The sequence below is a fragment of the Chiloscyllium punctatum genome, chromosome 9, assembly GCF_047496795.1.
Source record: "Chiloscyllium punctatum isolate Juve2018m chromosome 9, sChiPun1.3, whole genome shotgun sequence".
Taxonomy (NCBI): Eukaryota; Metazoa; Chordata; class Chondrichthyes; order Orectolobiformes; family Hemiscylliidae; genus Chiloscyllium; species Chiloscyllium punctatum.
This window is the reverse complement of record NC_092747.1, coordinates 29,043,089-29,062,740: the sequence shown is the minus strand read 5'-3', so window position 1 is coordinate 29,062,740 and position 19,652 is coordinate 29,043,089. Positions and strand designations below refer to the sequence as shown.

General features: G+C 40.1%; 1 protein-coding gene across 2 annotated transcripts in view; it reads right to left on the bottom strand.

Annotated features, from left to right (window-relative positions):
- The window catches only part of vps36 (vacuolar protein sorting 36 homolog), a 58,889-nt gene that overhangs the window by 25,931 nt on the left and 13,306 nt on the right, over positions 1-19,652 (bottom strand). For both annotated transcript variants that reach the window (XM_072577138.1, XM_072577139.1), the window contains exons 4-6: positions 15,563-15,677; positions 11,708-11,797; positions 7,672-7,758 (exon numbers count right to left, since the gene is read on the bottom strand). In XM_072577138.1, the coding sequence (XP_072433239.1) occupies positions 7,672-7,758; positions 11,708-11,797; positions 15,563-15,677 (292 nt within the window). The remainder of the gene's footprint in view (positions 1-7,671; positions 7,759-11,707; positions 11,798-15,562; positions 15,678-19,652) is intronic.

Below are 19,652 nucleotides of genomic sequence, written 5' to 3'. Positions count from 1 at the left end.
GAAAATGTAGACATTTCCAATTACATGATTAAATTCTCTCTATAAATGTATTTCTGTGTTACATTTAACACATTTTCAGCAAAAACAACGCGTTAGCACAACATTTGAAGGGAAATTGTCTTTCATTATGCTTCCGTAACAGGAAGAACAGCTTTCAATTGGAGCTACTATTGTCTAAACAACTCATATTCACAATTATACTGCAAAAATAAACATAAAGCACCTTCAAATCTGAGGGATGTTTGGCACTAATAACATATAACAATTTCAAGCGTGACTTTTTCAATAAGGAACACTAATATCAACAGTGTTATCAAACATCAGATCCCATTTGGAACGTGAAAACAACCATCTACTTTTTTCCACAGAAACAAAGAACTTGCTCTAACAGGTTTCAGAGTGAATTCTGCATGAAGCATCTATTTTGACTGTACTGCTGTCACATGAGAAGTATGGTATGGTAATCACTATGGTAATTTAAGCAAATGCAGCAACCAATTTGTATAAAACAATCACCTGCTAATAGTCAAGAGGTGAATTAGATGTTTTAGTGGTATTGGTATAGGATACACATTTGAAGGGTACATGTGGCAGTGTCGCTATCTTTGAGCCTGGAGGTTCAAGTCCCATCTGCTCGTTAGATGTATCAGAATTTCTCTAAACAGATTAATTGAAGTAACATGGGCTAGAAAAGTAAAAGTTGACAATTGTGCCACAGGGTCTTTTATATTGCTGTAAGAGGGTAGAGTGAAATTGGGTTTATCACGTCATCTAGAAGATAACAACTCTTGCAGAGCAACACTCCTCCAGTTCTGTGTTGAAATGACAGCTTCAGTTACGTGGTTGAGTCTCTGGGGTGAGTACTTAAAATGACACCAACTAAAATGTGATTTCTACAGCTGTCACCATAAGAGGGGTTATTGTTGTTTATGATGAACTTCTTCATTCTCACCCATGATTGCTGAATAAACCTGCAAGGTTCAAACATTAAAGCAAGGAACAATATCAAACAATGAAGATGACAGCTGGCTGCCATTTGGGTCAGGCAGTGAAGCCATTAATATTCACCCAAGAACAGGCATGAAAATTGTTGAAAAGGTTTTGCTGGACATAGCAGAGTAAGAATTCTCCTAGATGCACAAAGGTTCTGTGGCCACGGTCAATATTCCAACACCTTCCACTAACATCATACCACCAAGAATTGAAGAATGGTCACAGCACTGGAGGAAGCCATTCATCCCTGCCTACTCTATACAGGAGTGATTTAGCCAGTCTGGTCCTCCTCACCTTTCAGTTACCACTCCAGTTTCTTTTCAGTTGCTTATACAATGCCCTCTTGAAAGCCACAATGAAAACTGTCTCCACCAGATACTGCATTCTAACCACAGGTTTTCTGCATGCCACCATTGATTCTTGTGTGAATCACCTTAAAATAGTGCCTTCTGGTGCACAATTATTTTACTACTGGGACCGGTTTCTCTCCGTTTACTCACTACTGACTTTTAATCTTTTGGAGCACTTTTAATCTCTTTCTCAAAGGAGAACAATCACATTTTCACCAGTCTCAGTTCATAACTGAAGTCCCACATCCCTTGGACCATTCCCATAGATCTTTTTGGCATGGTCTCCAAAGCCTTCACATCCTTCCCAAATTATGATGCTCAGAATTGGACACAATACACTGGGACCAAACCAAAGTTTTTTAAGTGTTCATCAAAAGTTCCTTGCTTTTGTTTAGTTTATAAATATAATTAAGTGCAGAATCCTTTAAGCCATTTTGATTTTGTCAACTTGCCTGCCACTTTCAATGATTTTTGTCCATATATCCCAATTTGTCAGTTTCTACAGCTCTTTTGTCACTTCACTCTCATTCCATTCCAGGACTTCAGCACAAAAAGCAATGCTGATGCCCCTATGCAGTACTGAGTAAGTGCCGTACTGCTACAGTGATGACATTCTGATGAGACAATGAACCAAAGTTCTGACTGCTTTCTGACAAGGGCATAAAGTATCAAGTAAGAGAGGGACGTTAACCCCAGCATCAACTAAAATGACTGAAAAGCTTGTAGTTATCACAGTGCTGTTTGAAATGCACAAATTAGATGCCTCATTTCCTACATTCCATGAATTGGTATAATGGAAAAGTGGTTCATTGACATTTTGGGACATCTAGCAATTATGAAAGGTCCTGTTTTTCTTCTCCTCTAAGTATACATTGCTTCTTGTTTTCCTATTAAATTGTACAATTTCATATTTCTCAGCATGAAATTTCATCTGCTTTGCATTTACTAATTCCACAGCCAGTTCAGATGCTCCTTCACAGTTTATGATAATCCCAAGGTTTGTGTTTTAAACCCATGCTCAGCACACCAAAGTCCAGATCAATAATATATAACAACAAAAACATCAGACCCAAGACTGAGACCTTGGGAAACCCATTTTTGACCCTCTTCCAATCTGAAAAAACAAACCATTTATCATTACTTATCTGCCACTCAGCGAAATTCATATTCATGCTGTCAATCCCTTTTATTCTATGGGCTTCAACTTTCTAGTGTGAATCATCTTTAAATAGTGAATCTGAGCATTATGTTAGCAGCACTTTATCAAATGGAAATCCATTTAATACACATACTTCACTTGTGCCACACTCTCCAATCTACACGGTTATCTCACCTGGTTCAGCATGGGAATGAACTTGTCTCCTGTTCCCCCAAACCTAATGTGCAGCTGTGGGACACCAATTTAGCACCCACAGAATTGACATGAGGTGAAAACAGTTGGAGTTGCCTGACACATGGTCCATCTGCCTCTCCAACTTTACAACAGTTTTGAGCAGAAGTCAAAAATCTCCACGTCACACACCTCCCCAGTCCAAAGACTTGGATAACAAATTGTTCGATAATACTGCATTACCCACTGTACAAACTAGTACAGGTTTCAACAATTGCATGGTGGTACATTTTGCCTGAAAATCTATTTAAGCAGGAAGTCCAACATATAATTAAGTGTGAGATGAGAGAAGTCTCATTTTCTATTTGTCAGATAAGGGATTAAAAGAATATCACATGTAAAATAAACACATGACCTCTGCGAAACTCATCTTATCAAGGAATCTATTTTTCATGAGTTACAGTAACAAATGTTAGAAGCTCAGAAAACTATTCTCTTTCACCACTGTCTTCTGAACAAGGTCTTTCATAAGCAACACTATATGCAAAGGTTAACAGATTAACTTGCAGGTTGCAAGTGCTGCTTTAGTGTTCTCCTTAAGCCTCAGATGAAAAAATTTAAAGAAGGCTATATTACCGAAGTGACAATCAAATAATGCCTAGTTGAAGGAAAAGCTTCTTGTATTAGCAACTAGGATATTTGTTCACCTCAGGCCAACTTTAGTTTCTCTCTCCTAGCTAATTTCTGAAATGTGTAGCAGCCATAATTACATAGCCATAAACAAGTGAAGACAACATCTCTGCTACACTGTGTTAACATTATTATAAAACATTTGTACAGGTTTTCCTTGAGGCTTTTCCCTGCTTGGTTGATGGTCTGTAACTACAAAGCTGAAAAATTAAATCTTTTTATTTAGAGCTTTCATCTTCCTTAAGTGACTTCAGGCCAATCCACATCTAACAAACTGCTCTGAAAACTCTACTGTGACAGTTGTGACACATTGGAGCACAACAGCTGAAACAATAAACTACGCTCAAAAATCTAATGGCCTACCATGTTCAAAAGAAGAGTCACCCCATCTGCCATTTCCCACTGTTAACAGATTCTTTTCTTAAAAACCCAAATTCTACATCTAGATCCACAAATTCTCCCAAAACTATTTGGTTCTTCCCTGAATCATATAAAGTTTCAAAGTTAGGGCGGCACGGTGGCTCAGTGGTTAGCACTGCTGCCTCACAGCGCGAGAGACCCGGGTTCAAATCCCACCTTGGGCAACTGTCTGTGTGGAGTTTGCACATTCTCCCAGTGTCTGTGTGGGTTTCCTCTGGGTGCTCCAGTTTTCTCCCACAGTCCAAAGACATGCAAGTAAGGTGAATTGGCCTTCTAAATTGCCCATAGTGTCAGGTGCATTAGTCAGGGGTGAATGTAAGGGAATGGGTCTGGATGGGTTGCTTGGAGGGTTGGTGTGGACTTGTTGGGCCTTCTTTAAATATTTTCATCTGAGACTTGAGAACACTGAATCTAATCTAATCTAATTACTCTCCGGTTTACTGACAAGTATGGGCATGCCTTAGAAAGGTTAAAACATTTATCAACTTGTTGCCAGTACATACTCAGTCATGTAGCATTTGTTCAAAAAACTTGTATTTTTATTTAAAATCAGTCTTTCAGAACAGATGGTAACTCAACAGCGTGACTGGCTTGCAAAGTCTGACTGTGTTTCAATGTGTATTTGCAGGTGACATCAAATACACATTCCGCGTGCCACTGGCTATAACTGGAAACTTGTAAAGCACTGCCTTGACACATCAATGTAAAAGCACCTTCAAACTCCGATACTGCATTCAAAATGCAATTGGAACTTCTAATGCCTCGAGCCTATCCAAGCGATGCAACTAAACAATCAAAAAGTATCTGACTACATTTACAAAGACAATATAGAGCTTCCTGGTAAAATTAAACTTAAAAATAGCAGTTATACTGAGAGTGCCAAATTATGTAGATTTTTGCACTAAGAGAAAGAAAACCGGTAATTAGCATTTCTATATCATAGAATATTTAAAGTTTTCCTTATGTTGGCTAAGTAGGCTCAATTCTGTATCTTGCACTCTTCAGTTTAAACAATGTGATCTAAAATAACACAAATGAATATAATATAAATTCTTCCAGATGATAAGCTGAAGGACCCCATGGAAATTTCCAGGACTGTTTCATTTTTTAAAAAACCAGTAGAAAAGTCAACTTAATATTGTTTCTCCAATGATGGAATTATTCAGAGAGTCTGGGAACAAAAGGCAATGGGCACACACCTAACAGGAACTTCCTGCGATAAATAGAATTGAACTGCAGGATTCTTATCAGAGACAAACAGCTCTGGCAGGAAACCTTTACTAGAACTGGGGTCACTAAATATGATGTAATTCATCTGTAAAATCAAAATAGCTTGTCATATTCAAAGGACTTGAAAAGAAATTCAAAATACAATATTATTTTGTAATGGAGCTTTTCTTGTTTTGGTTTTCACAGAATCATAGAACCCCTACACAGTGTGGAAACACTGGCCCAACAAGTCCACACCAACCCGCTGAAGAGTATCCCACCCATACCCATTCCTCTACCCTATAACTTGACATTTAACCTAAGTAATGCACCTCGCCTACACATCTTCGAACACTATGGGCAATTTAGCATGGTCAATTCATTTAACCTGTACATCTTTGGACAATGGGAGGAAATCAGAGCACACGGAGGAAACCTACACAGACACTGGGAGAATATGCAAACTCCACATGGACAGTCACCTGAGGATGGAATCAAACCCGGATCCCTGGTGCTGCGAGATAGCAGTGCTAAACACTAAGCCACCATGTATTTCTATGAATAGTAATTGCACTTTGACCCAATATATAGTAAGCTATATGTCAATTTATTTTGCGGAATACAATCTCAGTTTTAGCAATACATGGGAGCAGTACAGTGGCTCAATGGTTAGCACTGCTGCCTCACAGTAGCAGGTTAAAGCCAGGTTCGACTGTCTGTGTGGGGTTTGCACATTCTCACAGTGTCTAAAGAGTGAGAATTATGCCTAACTCAAAGTTAAGATTTTGATTTTCCTTACAATACAAAAGAAAACTACCATTCATTCCTCAGCAAGTCACATTTTTATTTCAGTTCTCACAAAGCTGGTCCTTTCTCAAAGTTTCTGTGCCCTTGAGATTTTTTTCAGACGGGGGTAATTGGTCTGGGTTTGAAAGATTTATTGGGGTCCTTTTTGTTTACGTATAACAGATAATGCCTCTGGTTTCAGGTCTTTTAAAAAAAGGTTTAATTTAGGGGGCTCTAGCTGTGCAGGTCAGTTCAGTTCAGTTCAGTTCAGAGGTTAGATGAGTCAGGGTCACAGTTGAAACTGGAAGTACTCTCCCTCCTTCTGACTTTGTAACCTGTAAGCTTTTTGTGTCATTTTTACTCTGTGCGCTAAGGGGGTCTGATTATTAGGATTGTTGCAAGTATTTTGGAACAACATCATTAAGTCGGGATAGCCTGTTGGGTTCAGATAGGCAAGCTATTTGGGTATTCTATTTTCGGTTTGTTGTCTTTCATTCCGTAAATTCGTAAATAAATTGTTTGTTTAAAATTCAGCTGTCCGACCAGCTAATTCACTCTGGGAATATCCACTATACACTTACGGAAATAAATAGCAAAGTTAAGGTCTGGGCTACCTGCTTAAAAATGTTTTGAAGGGACGGACCTGGGCCATAACATAGTGCAGGTTATTCTTTATTTTCAGATCTACTTGGCTTTTAGAGTTCTGCTGTGGTTTGTTCCCATGATTATCACTAACTAGACTTGGTAGGTAGTACACTTAGGTACAGCATGGAAACAGACCCTTCGGTCCAACCCATCCATGCCGACCAGATATCCCAACCCAATCTAGTCTCACCTGCCAGCACCTGGCCCATATCTCTCCAAACCCTTCCTATTCATATACCCATCCAGACGCCTTTTAAATGTTGTAATTATACCAGCCTCCACCACTTCCTCTGGCGGCTCATTCCATACCCGTACCACCCTCTGCGTGAAAAAGTTGCCCCTTAGGTCTCTTTTACATTTTTCCCCTCTCACCCTAAACCTATGCCCTCTAGTTCTGGACTCCCTGACCCCAGAGAAAAGACTTTGCCTATTTACCCTATCCATGCTCCTCATAATTTTGTAAATCTCTATAAGGTAACCCCTCAGCCTCCGACTCTCCAGGGAAAACAGTCCCAGCCTGTTCATGAGGCATTCTCTCATCGGAGAAAAATAACATAGCTTTCACTCTGCAGTTTGGCAACAAGAAAGATTAATTTCAGTGCATTCTATACCAGTTCTATAGTACTAAAGCCCTGACACTTGAAAATGACTTTTCCAACTTGAGCCCCAGATTCACTCATGCTGCCTCTTCAATGTTGGGAAAACCCAGTTAGATGACAGATACAGCATTTGTACCATGTTCCATAATATGGAATGGGTAATGAGCAAGCAGAAATTATTCTTCCACAAAATGATCTGTCAAATTCTCAATGACAACCTTCATCGTACAGCAAGTACCTTTACAGAAATGCACCATGTCACTATCATGTTGTCTTAATGTCACATGGATATACGCAAGACTCGCAGATATATTCATTACCACAGCTTTGGAACAGAAATATCAGTGCCTTAATTTCACAGTGTTTAATTCTGTACTACAATATAATATACTGGCCAAATCAGGAAAATTTGCAACAAAGTCATCTTGTTTAAACTTTATAGTACTCATAAAGCACAATACAAAGTTTAAAAAAAGTATTCATATAAATAACATTTCCTTCCTAAATTCTAGACACCTATTCTGGTGTTTCAGGGTGAAACAATCTCAGGGAGATCTGTTTTGACACAGTATTCACTCTATTATTTCACAGGAAATGAATACAGTGGATTCAGACAGATGACTGGCCTTGAACATTCACAACAACTTACTTCAGAGATGTTTTTGTCGGTCTCCTTTCGTTTTTCCTCCAACTTCCTTTCAATACCCACAATTCCAACAGCCTTCACTTTTCCTGCCTGCAAAAATAGGCAATTTTTATTAATTCCACATCAAATGTGCTAAATGTTCTAGTGGAGTTTTTGTTCTCTTACGAATGCAGTTACTTCCTACTACATGTGATTGTTAAATGCTCTCAAAGGAAATGAACTTTGAAGGGAACATGGTTATTTTTATTATTAACAGTTGAAATCGGAGTCTGGCTTTTGCATCCCATTTTAAAGGGTGATTATCTTCCTCTCTGTTGCACACTGTTCCATGACTGGGATGATATTGTCAACCTGATCAACGTTCAACAACATTGCTCTTGCATCAGTACCTGTAGGTTATTTCTCGCTGCCTGAAGGGAGTGCAAAACATAGGCTCTGCTTTTTCCTTCATTGGCATAATTAAAAAATTAAAACTAATTCTGTGAGAAATTACTTAGTTGAATTATATCTAACATTTCATAGAATGGAACCACATGGCACAGAACAAGGTCATTGGCACATAGTGTCTGTGGCCACGGATTGAATCAGCTTCCCTTCAGCTTGTTCCTTTATCGTCACAGCTATACATGTTTTTCCCCTTTTGAAATATACATCAATTTCAGGTGGCGTAAGGTAAGCCTGATATTCTGTTTCATGAGCTCATCGTAACATTGCTAAAGTGAAATTGTGTCAACAATGGCACAAAGTTTTTACATACAATTAAGGCTGTGGAATTCACTTCCACAGTTAATGAAATGAGTTAGATTAGATTTGCAGGTGAAGGAAAAGGAGTTGAAGGGGATCAGAACTATTTTTTAATATTTAATTGTATTTAATGGTCTAAACTACAAAATATTCTTTTGACAGATATAATAATAAACCAACATTCAAGTACAAATATTTATGCATAAAATAGTTTATATATGCCAATTAATTTCAGTTGTGTACTTTCTGAAATTTTAGAATTAGTTTTCTTAGAATTTTAAAGCATTAAGTGAACCAAGTCCAAAGAGAGAGAACAATAATTGGGCAGAGAAAGGAATGGTTAAAGTGCAGCCTTGGGAGAATCAATAACTGCTAATATGGATCATTAGTGGCTGACAATGGGTTGGTTGTGGTAGTAGCCCATGAGATAGCAACATGTCTCCTTGGAGACTCTGCAGCCTTCAGGACTCAAAGTTAAAAATCACACAACACCAGGTTATAGTCCAACAGCTTTAATTGGAAGCACTAGCTTTCGGAGCACCGCTCCTTCATCAGGTGGTTGTAGCGGCGCTCCAAAAGCTAGTGCTTCCAATTAAACCTGTTGGACTATAACCTGGTGTTGTGTGATTTTTAACTTTGTACACCCCAGTCCAACACCAGTATCTCCAAATTCAGGACTCAATATTGAGTTCAATAAGGTAAAAACAATGACTGCAGATACTGAAAATCAAATACTGGATTAGAAATGTTAATTCTGCTTTCTCTCCACAGATGCTGTACATCTCCCTATGACTCCATGACTATGCTGCCAGACCTACTGAGTGTTTTCAGCATTTTCTTTTGCTTCTGATTTCTAGCAACCAAAGCTCTTTGGTTTCTTTTTAACTGATCGAGAAGGGCAACAAAGATGATTCAATTGAAAAAGAGATTTGTTGTGAATGAAACCAAGGTGCTTCTTCAAAACAGGGTATATAAAGTTTTAAGCTGAAAATGTGTTGCTGGAAAAGCGCAGCAGCTCAGGCAGCATCCAAGGAACAGGAGAATCGACGTTTCGGGCATCAGCCCTTCTTCAGGAATGAGGAAAGTATGTCCAGAAGGCTAAGATAAAAGGTAGGGAGGAGGGATTTGGGGGAGAGGCGTTGGGAATGCGATAGGTGGAGGGAGGTCAAGGTGAGGGTGATAGGCCGGAGTGGGGTGGGGGCGGAGAGGTCAGGAAGAAAATTGCAGGTTAGGAAGGCGGTGCTGAGTTCGAGGGATTTGACTGAGACAAGGTGGCGGGAGGGGAAAATGAGGAAACTGGAGAAATCTGAGTTCATCCCTTGTGGTTGGAGGGTTCCCAGGCGGAAGATGAGGCGCTCTTCCTCCAACTGTCGTGTTGCCATGGTCTGGCGATGGAGGAGTCCAAGGACCTGCATGTCCTTGGTGGAGTGGGAGGGGGAGTTGAAGTGTTGGGCTACGGGGTGGTTGGATAGTAGCCATGGGTACCTGCATGGGCCCCAGCTATGCCTGCCTCTTCGCAGGATATGTGAGAACAGTCCATCTTCCGCAGCTACACTGGCCCCACCCCCCACCTTTTCCTCCGCTACATCGATGACTGTATCGGTGCTGCCTCGTGCTCCCACGAGGAGGTTGAACAGTTCATCCACTTTACCAACACTTTCCACCCCGACCTCAAATTCACCTGGACCGTCTCAGACTCCTCCCTCCCCTTCCTAGACCTTTCCATTTCCATCTCGGGTGACCGAATCGACACGGACATTTACTACAAACCGACCGACTCCCACAGCTACCTAGACTACACCTCCTCCCACCCTGTCCCCTGTAAAAACACCATCCCATATTCCCAATTCCTTCGTCTCTGCCACATCTGCTCCCAGGAGGACCAGTTCCAAAACCGTACCACCCAGATGGCCTCCTTCTTCAAGGACTGCAATTTTCCCCCAGACGTGGTCGACGATGCCCTCCACCGCATCTCTTCCACTTCCGCTCCTCCATCTGCCACCAGAACAGAACCCCACTGGTCCTCACCTACCACCCCACCAATCTCCATGTCCAACGTATCATCCGCCGTCATTTCCGCCACCTCCAAACGGACCCCACCACCAGGGACATATTTCCCTCCCCTCCCCTATCAGCGTTCCAAAAACACCACTCCCTCCGTGACTCCCTCGTCAGGTCCACACCCCCCACCAACCCAACCTCCACTCCCGGCACATTCCCCTGCAACCGCAACAAATGCAAAACTTGCCCCCACACCTCCCGCCTTACCTCCCTCCAAGATCCCAAGGGACACTTCCATATCCACTACAAATTCACCTGCACCTCCACACACATCATCTATTGCATCCGCTGCACCCAATGTGGCATCCTCTATATTGGGGAGACAGGCCGCCTACTTGCGGAACGTTTCAGAGAACACCTCTGGGACACCCGGACCAACCAACCCAACCACCCCGTGGCCCAACACTTCAACTCCCCCTCCCACTCCACCAAGGACATGAAGGTCCTTGGACTCCTCCATTGCCAGACCATGGCAACACGACAGTTGGAGGACATCTTCCGCCTGGGAACCCTCCAACCACAAGGGATGAACTCAGATTTCTCCAGTTTCCTTATTTCCCCTCCCCCCACCTTGTCTCAATCAAATCCCTCGAACTCAGCACCGCCTTCCTAACCTGCAATCTTCTTCCTGACCTCTCCGCCCCCACCCCACTCCGGCCTATCACCCTCACCTTGACCTCCCTCCACCTATCGCATTCCCAACGCCCCTCCCCCAAGTCCCTCCTCCCTACCTTTTATCTTAGCCTGCTGGACACACGTTCTTCATTCCTGAAGAAGGGCTGATGCCCGAAACGTCGATTCTCCTGTTCCTTGGATGCTGCCTGACCTGCTGCGCTTTTCCAGCAACACATTTTCAGCTCTGATCTCCAGTATCTGCAGTCCTCACTTTCTCCTCCATATAAAGTTTTAACACTGCATCTGACCAAACATTTGCTGGACTTGGAAAACATTCATCCTGATGTGTAACACAAAAATGCATTATTGACCAACAGAATAGGCTAATCAACTTCCCCAACACACCTTCACCATCCCAAGTTCTTTCCTTTCCAATGACCACCTCTCATTCTGACAACTATCCATTCATTATCTACTTACAAAGTGTAATCCACTAGCTAATGCAGTGAAGAAATACAAAATGGATACAGGGAGGACATAAATTTTCACGTGTTTAGGCACAGTAAACATTTTAAAAGATCACAATACATTAAGCAGGAAATCTGACATCAATACCTACTTGTGATCTACTGGGTGACTGCATTGGTTGAGATACTGAAATTCGCTCCCATCGCTTTTGAGACAATTCTTCTGATAATCGTCTATAAAACTTTAACAGCAATGTTAAACATCGATCACAGTTGTTCATAACAAGTTTTGAAAATGCGAATCTCATATAAAATAGCAATTTACAATTAGTACAATTATAATAAAATTACAGCACCTTATATTTGTAAAGTGATTAGATTAGATTCCCTATGGCTCTTCGGCTCAACAAGTCCACACGATCCTCTGAAGAGTAACCCACCCAGACACATTCCTCAATCCTATACTTACCCTTGACTAATGCACCTAACACTATGGACAGTTGAGCATGGCCAATTCACCTGTCCTGCACATCTTTGGACTGTGGGAGGAAACCGGAGCACCCGGAGAAACCTATGCCTACATGGGGAGAATGTGCAAACTCCACATAGACAGTCGCCCAAATCGGGAATCAAACCTCGGTCCCTGGCAATGTGAGGCTGCAGTGCTAACCACTGAGCCACTGTGCCACCCAGTGCTTTAAACATAGGAGACAAGACAAGATGTTTAAATTGAAGCAGATTTGGGGGTTTGAACATGTCTTACAAAATCCTAACAATAGACACACTAGGTATCCAAAGATTGATTGCAGTAGTGGGCAATCTTACTCTAGACCACAAGTGATAACGTTCATGGTGGAAATTAAGTCTGTGAATGTTGGGAGTTGTTTCTCCTTGACTAAACAACCGCACAGATAAACAATGACCCAGGTAAGCGCACAACCAGCAAGGATCAGCATCTTCAGGATGGGATACCAGAAAGGAAAAAGAAATTGCAGAGGGTGAAGGAGTAATCATAAAAAACAAAGCTGGAGCATGTAGAGATAAATTCCAGGTTTCAATGATCGTTCAACAAGTGGTTTTTCTTGAAATCTTTTGTAAATCATGTCTTAACTACCATCACCTGATATCAATTTGAACCTTGAATTGAATAGGATTTACATAGAGACCCAACTGCCTAAACATTCTTAAGTCTAACATGTTGGTTGAGAAATAATGTTGCATTATATGCATGAGGAATGTTGGGAGTTAAAAATCTATTGGCACATTGCCCTCAAGGCACCCAGAAATAAAATCAACCCTTTGCTCTTTTTTTGATCTTACCCGACTCAATTTGCTTCCTGTAGGGACAAACTCAGAAATCATAACTTGGGGAATGAGTAACAAAACTGAAAGGCAAATCCATCATCACTTCTGATGAGCAATAATTAGAAGAAAATGTTGTAAGATTTCAATGATTAAAAGGTTTAATTTCAACAGCAAAGATGAAGTGGGTTAAAATTAAAAAGTACTGCTCCCTGTAAAATCATCCTTTAGCCACAACTAATGAACACTGTTCCGAATGAGTAATATATCAAATCGCTGCAAAAGTACAAGCTTTCTTAATCTACATTGAACAGATAATATGTCTGTTCCCCAGTAGCTCTGTACACTTCATGGTCTACTTTCATCTTCCTGTGACAGAGGCTCCCTGCATTTAAACAGCCTTGCCAAATACAGCAATCTGACTCTGGAGAAATAGAACATAAAAGCAGGGATGCAACGTTAAATTTATATAGAATTAAATTTATGTAGAATACATTTGGGAGTACTGAGCACACTCTGATGTCCAAAGTACAAATAGGATGCCAGAACACCAAGGGAGAAGATTTAATATGCAGTTACCAGACCGGAGGATGCAATTATCAAATAGGCTGGGTTTTCCATAAGAAGAAAATCCATTTCTTCTTTCTAATTTAGGCATGGAACAAAGGCATCACTGGCAGCAGCAATGTTTATTGCACATCCCGAATTGCTTGAGAAAGTTATGGTGAGTTATATATCTTCAATACAATAGTTATTTGTTGCCAGTTAAAAGTCGAACACATTGCTCTGAATCTGGAGTCACATATAGACCTGATCAGGTAACTGTGGCACATTTCCTTCTTTAAAGCTCATTAGTGGACCATATAGATAACCAGCATTTTTTAAATTCCAGATTTATTAAAACAATGTAAGCTCCTCAGCTGCTGTGGTAGGATTTGAACTCATATCTCTAGATTGTTAGTTCAGGCCTCTGAATTACTGGCCCAGTATGTCATTATCCACTGAATACTAAGATGAAAATGGGGTAAATATAGGGTTATGGGTGGGTTGTGCTTCAGCGGGTCGGTGTGGACTTGTTGGGCCAAAGGGCCTGTTTCCACACTGTAAGTAATCTAATCTAAAAACTGTGTTAAAGTTGTGAAGAGGTTAAGTAGAGTGGGTACAATTTGTTTCCACTTATGGACTAGTCCAGAATTGGGGGGCATAACTACAACCTAACGACTAGAAGATCAAAATAAATAAGGAAGAGTTTCTAACACATATTAGATCTCCTCCTGTCACATGGAGTACTGATGAAAATGGCACTGATGCCTTTAAGATAAAGCTGAATGCATACATGAGGGAAGAAAAAGGACAAATCTATATCCAGAACAACTGAGAGGACTAATGTAAAAGGACAGAATAAAGGGGTCAAGAGATATTATCCTGGTTCCTTTTGGTGATAAACTAATGAATGATAGTTAATTTAAACACAGCACATATATTGGCTGAACACGTGTGGGAAAATGCAATTTAATTGCTAGGTTGTTAGCAAGAGGTGAGTGAGGGGATGTGGTAGGTCAATTTTGACCTTTTAAAGTTGGTGAACAGAGAGCAGCCTGAATGGAATATGGGATATAGGAAATGAAAAATGCTGGAAGGCAATTTCCTAGCCATCAGCCAAGTTTGACACTTTGTTCCAGGGAAATGAAAGTCATGTCAGGCAAGTTGAATGTTTGGAACCAAATGAATTGTTCAGAGATTTAAAAATATTGTTGATAAAATCACTGAGCTTAAAAGGTATATAATGGTAAACCAATAGAACACAGCAAAATGAACCAGCTGAACCACATGGGGCAAGTAAACACAGCGGAAAAATGCAAGTCAGGAAAGCAAATAAGGAAATCTTAACAGAGGAAAAACACATGCCAGGTACTCAGCAACTATAAAAGATGAACAAGGGGAAGACGTTAGGAGAACAACGCTTGGGAGTTAATTAAATGAGAACAACAGATTAATAGGAGGGAAGATTTTGTTTAAAAATACCTTGTATCTGATTTCAATATACAGGTGGACTGCTAGCTAAATACACATTTACCAAATGGATTTTTTTCCATATGCTAATTAAGGAAAACAGCCATTTCTAAATGATAACATCTAAAAACTGGAATCAATGCAAACTCCACAAAGGATTCCCGATTTCACTCAATCTAAACTAGTCCTCAAGGCTTGCAGTTATTAACCATTTAAGCAATGAACCACCTTTGAAATTTTGAGATCTTTGCTCCATAGGGTCAGATAGACAAACTACTTTTACATATAATTTAAACACAATATTGTAGAAAGGACTGAGGGAAAATGTGCAATCATGCAAATCAGAGATACTGCCCCTCACCACACACCTTTATAACATGGCAGAGCCATTCCTTCTGTGAAAAGCACACAGCAACTTCCACCAGAGCTGATCTTCAACCACCAGAGATGGATAAGTATTATTTGTATGATGTTATTCTTTGTGGGAATTTTACTATAAACAAATAATGCAACAGGAAGTTGGAATTTGCAATGTCATGCCAATCATGTCGACCAAACTGAAACACCATCATCCTGCCTGGTCAACAATCATGGAATATATTTTTATTGGTGAAACATTCACTGACGCACTAACAAACATTTTAAAAAGCAATGTTTTAGCAACACATTTTAGCAATTAGAATGATAGTTACCTCAATCTGTCCATGTTCCTTGAAAGACAGCTTGATGTAAGAGTACTTGCTACTCTGATATGGACCAGGTTCTTTGTTGAGAGTAACTGGTTGAAGGTGAACTACTATTTTGGCACTGGAAACAAAATAAAATTAAGTAATTTCCTTGGCCAAGTACAGATGGCACCATTGTAAATGCTATACACTCAACAGGTAGTCATGTTGGCATCTTCACATCTAAATTTAGCCAGAAAGTTAGAAAATTCAACGAGGGGGCCATAGCACAATTTATTCTGAGTGTGAGAGTCCCCCATTCCCTGTTGTCTCTTGAAAAAAGGTGCTCAACAATGCTGGATATTTGACCAGAAGGGGGAAAAAAGAAAATTCAGAAAGCATGCCTAGTAACAACAGTTCTGCAGGAATAATAAGAGTGTTTGCAGAATGGTTACAGCACACGCGATAGCCATTTGGCCCATTAAGCCAGTACAATAATTCTGCAGGAGGAAATTAACAACTTGCACTCTCCGGCCTTTTAGTCTATGAATTTTCCTCTAGACAATCATTCAATTTCTTTTTTTGCCCCCTCTCCCCAGCATGGTTCAGATGTAACATTAAAAGGAATATGCCATACAATAAACATACTAACTATTAATAAATAGGGAGATAGAAAGAACTTAAATTGTAGAACTGATAAGTTGTAGTATTGTCCAGGTGACAACAAAAAGAAATTACAAGTAGTGCAAAGACCACAGTTAAGAGTTAAATAATGTTAAAATGCAACAAGAGTTAGTGCGTTTTGAGAAGATTTGTAGCTCAGGTTGAGGTTCTGGATGTAGCTCAGCAAGCAAACCTATATCCATGCAAGAAGAATATTACAACAATCTGTGGAACTGCAAGATTTAAAAAAAAAGCAATTTCTAACTTCTCTCAGAGCTGATCTTCAACCAAAGAGATGGATAAGTATTATTTGTATGATGTTATTCTTTGTGGGAATTTTACTATAAACAAACAATGCAACAGGGAGTTGGAATTTGCAATGTCATGCCAATCATGTCGACCAAACTGAAACACTATCATCCTGCCTGGTCAACAATCATGGAATATATTTTTATTGGTGAAACATTTCACTGACACACTCAAACCACAAGTCATAGAACCAAAGAGGTTTACAGTACAAGACCATTCAACCAATTTTATCTGAGCTGAGTCTTGGTTAAATGAATAACTTATAATAATAAAGCACATTCAGAATAATAAATACCCACTGGAGATTACAAAATAAAATTGGACACGGAAGCAAAAACAAGGTAATCAAAGCTTTGTCAAGAGGTGAGCTTTAAGGAGGGTCCTAAAGGAGAAAAGAGGTTGAAAAGTTATGGAGAAAATCTAGGTTTAATGTGTCGGCAGCTGAAGGCACCAAATTGTGGGACAATGGAAATCTTGAGGGCACAAGAAGTCAGAATGAGTGGGCTGCAAAAGTCTTGGTGGATTGTTAGCTGGAAGAGGTTACAGTGATAGAGAATGGCAAGGCCATGTAGGGTATTCGAATACAAAGATAAGAACTTTAAAATCGCGATACTTCTGGTCCAGGAGCCAATGCAAGTCAGCATGAACATGTGATGATGGATGTATGAGACTCGATGAAAGTTAAGATGTGGTCAGCAGAGTTCTAGATGAGTGTAAAGCTAAATCCTAAAGCAGCTAAAGGTGGAAGCGAGACAGCTTGTCAAGGGTGCACTGGAAGATTAATGCAAGAGTAGCTAATGACCTGAAGCAGAGGCAAATTTGGTGATTATATCAAGGTGCAAGTAAGTGGTCTTAGCGATGATGTGGATATAGGGCAGGAATATAAATAATTGTGTGGTAGTACTGAACTTAAAACATTGCTAAAAGGAGACAAAAAAAATTGTTTTTATCTTGTATTCATCAGAATTAGGACACAAGAAATAGACTTGCAAACAGAGTCACCATTTTATAGAGCATTATGCATCATGCAAATAATGCTCATGGCAACAAGAGGGTGCTGATTGGTTGCGCCATCATTGGCCTGGAGTTACAGCAAAACCAGCGAACTGTTAATTTTTGTTCTCAGGTCAAGCAGGTAAATTCTGATTGCTCAGGGTGTAACTCTGGGGAATGCAGCAGAGAATTGACTATCTCCTTAATCTCTTTTTAAATGAAAAAAGTGCAATGCATGTTAAAACTATTTTTGTTCTTACAAAGCAGGGTTCTGTGTAAATACATAAGTAGCATCTACCAACCTTGGGACATATGGCCTAAAAACGTGGCATCACACTGGCACAGAAACCTATCACATTACATCCATCGAAGGTGCAATTCTTCTGGAAATCAACAAATGTTAGCAAGGTCTGGGCCTAGAGAGGATCCTCTGGCAATGCCATGTATTTGGACACTCATGGAGTCAATGCTCGCTGTATACTGCTAAAACTCATGAGAGGGCCTATGTCCACTACTTTTGGCCCTGAACAGTTCCCAGACTATGTCAGATTACTCTGGAAGTGGAAGATGACTCTCAAATTTGAACTTCAGGGTAAACTACGCAATAAACCCAAGAGATCATCAGCTGCAGTGTAATGCATTTGTGCATGCTAGAAGCTACAGATATAAATACACAGGACTCAATTTTTTTTGCTTATTCAATCACGGATTGTGGGCATCACTGGCTAGGCATTGCTGTGGATCTGGAGTCACATGCAGGCCAGACCAGGTTTGGATGACAGATTTCCTTTCCTGAAAGGACATTAGTGGACCATACGGGTTTTTCCAACAATCTACAATGGTGTCGTGATCATCATTAGACTCTTAATTCCAGATTTTTTTTTATTGAATTCAAATGCTACCATCTGCTGTGGTGGGGTTTGAACCCAAGTCCTGAAACCATTACCTGGATCTCTGGATTAATAGTATAGCGATAATACCATTAAACCATTGCCTCCCCTTTTACATAGGCACAAAGGTGGCATTGACACAGCCAATCCCTGCAGCAACCTCATGGCAACAGCATTACCAATCAGCCTTTACCTGTTTGGTCTGAGAATTAAGATTGACAGGTAACTGTTCTTGCTGCATCTCCATGCCACCAATGAACCATACAATCAGCAATCTCCTCTCATGTTCTATAATATGCTGTCCCTTTTTTCAAGTCTGTTCTTTGCATCATAATTCTGGTGAGTCAAGACAAAAACCTTCAACTCTGTTTCCCCTTTTAACAATATGTATAGGTCAGGAACTTGTCTCAGGCTCAAATCAGCTACTAAGAGTGCAAACAGTTTGCTTCATTCTCAGGCAGCTGGCAGGAAGAGAGAGATTAGTCAGAAGTTGCGTTTCTGGTGGAGACTGAAGACAAAAGTTAGAGTCCTCTCAATATTTAGTTGGAGGAAATTTCGGCTCATCCAGTACTGGACACCAGACAAGCATTTCGACAACTTAGTGGATTAGGAGAGGTAGAGGTCAGGACGTACTGGGTATCATCAGCATACGTATGAAACTGGATAATATTATTAAGGGACAATATGCAGATGTAAAATAGGAAAACGGAAACATTTTTTGGCGTACTACAGAGATAAGAGTGCAGGAGCAGGAAGAACAGTTAGGCGGATGATTCTTTGGCAAAACCTTGTGTTACATTTTAAGGATAACAAATAAAACCCTTTACATATAAAAAAACAAAAAAAATCTATTATGAAACTTTTTAACGTTCCATGTGCTACTTATTGATGTCGAAAGTATAGCATTGACGTTACAATTACATTGTATTTTAAAAACAAAACTGGAGAGATAAGGGTGCTGTGTCCACAAACCTTTCACATCTGACTGCTGGAAATGATCAAATATCTCAATCCAGACTTGAACTACAAACCTAACCATCTGCTGTAATATTAACTTTACATCGTTATGTTTTATCAACTTCCCCTTCTCTCTCCCTCCTTTTCCGGAAAATCATTATTAATCTAGGGAAGGCAAAATATCAACTGCCAAAGGATTGCGGCCCTTCCCTGTAGAATAATAAACTAAACTCATTAATTACTGTAAAACCTTTGTTACAGCACACGTTTCCTTGCAAAACAAAAGCTTCAGTTCCTTCTATTGC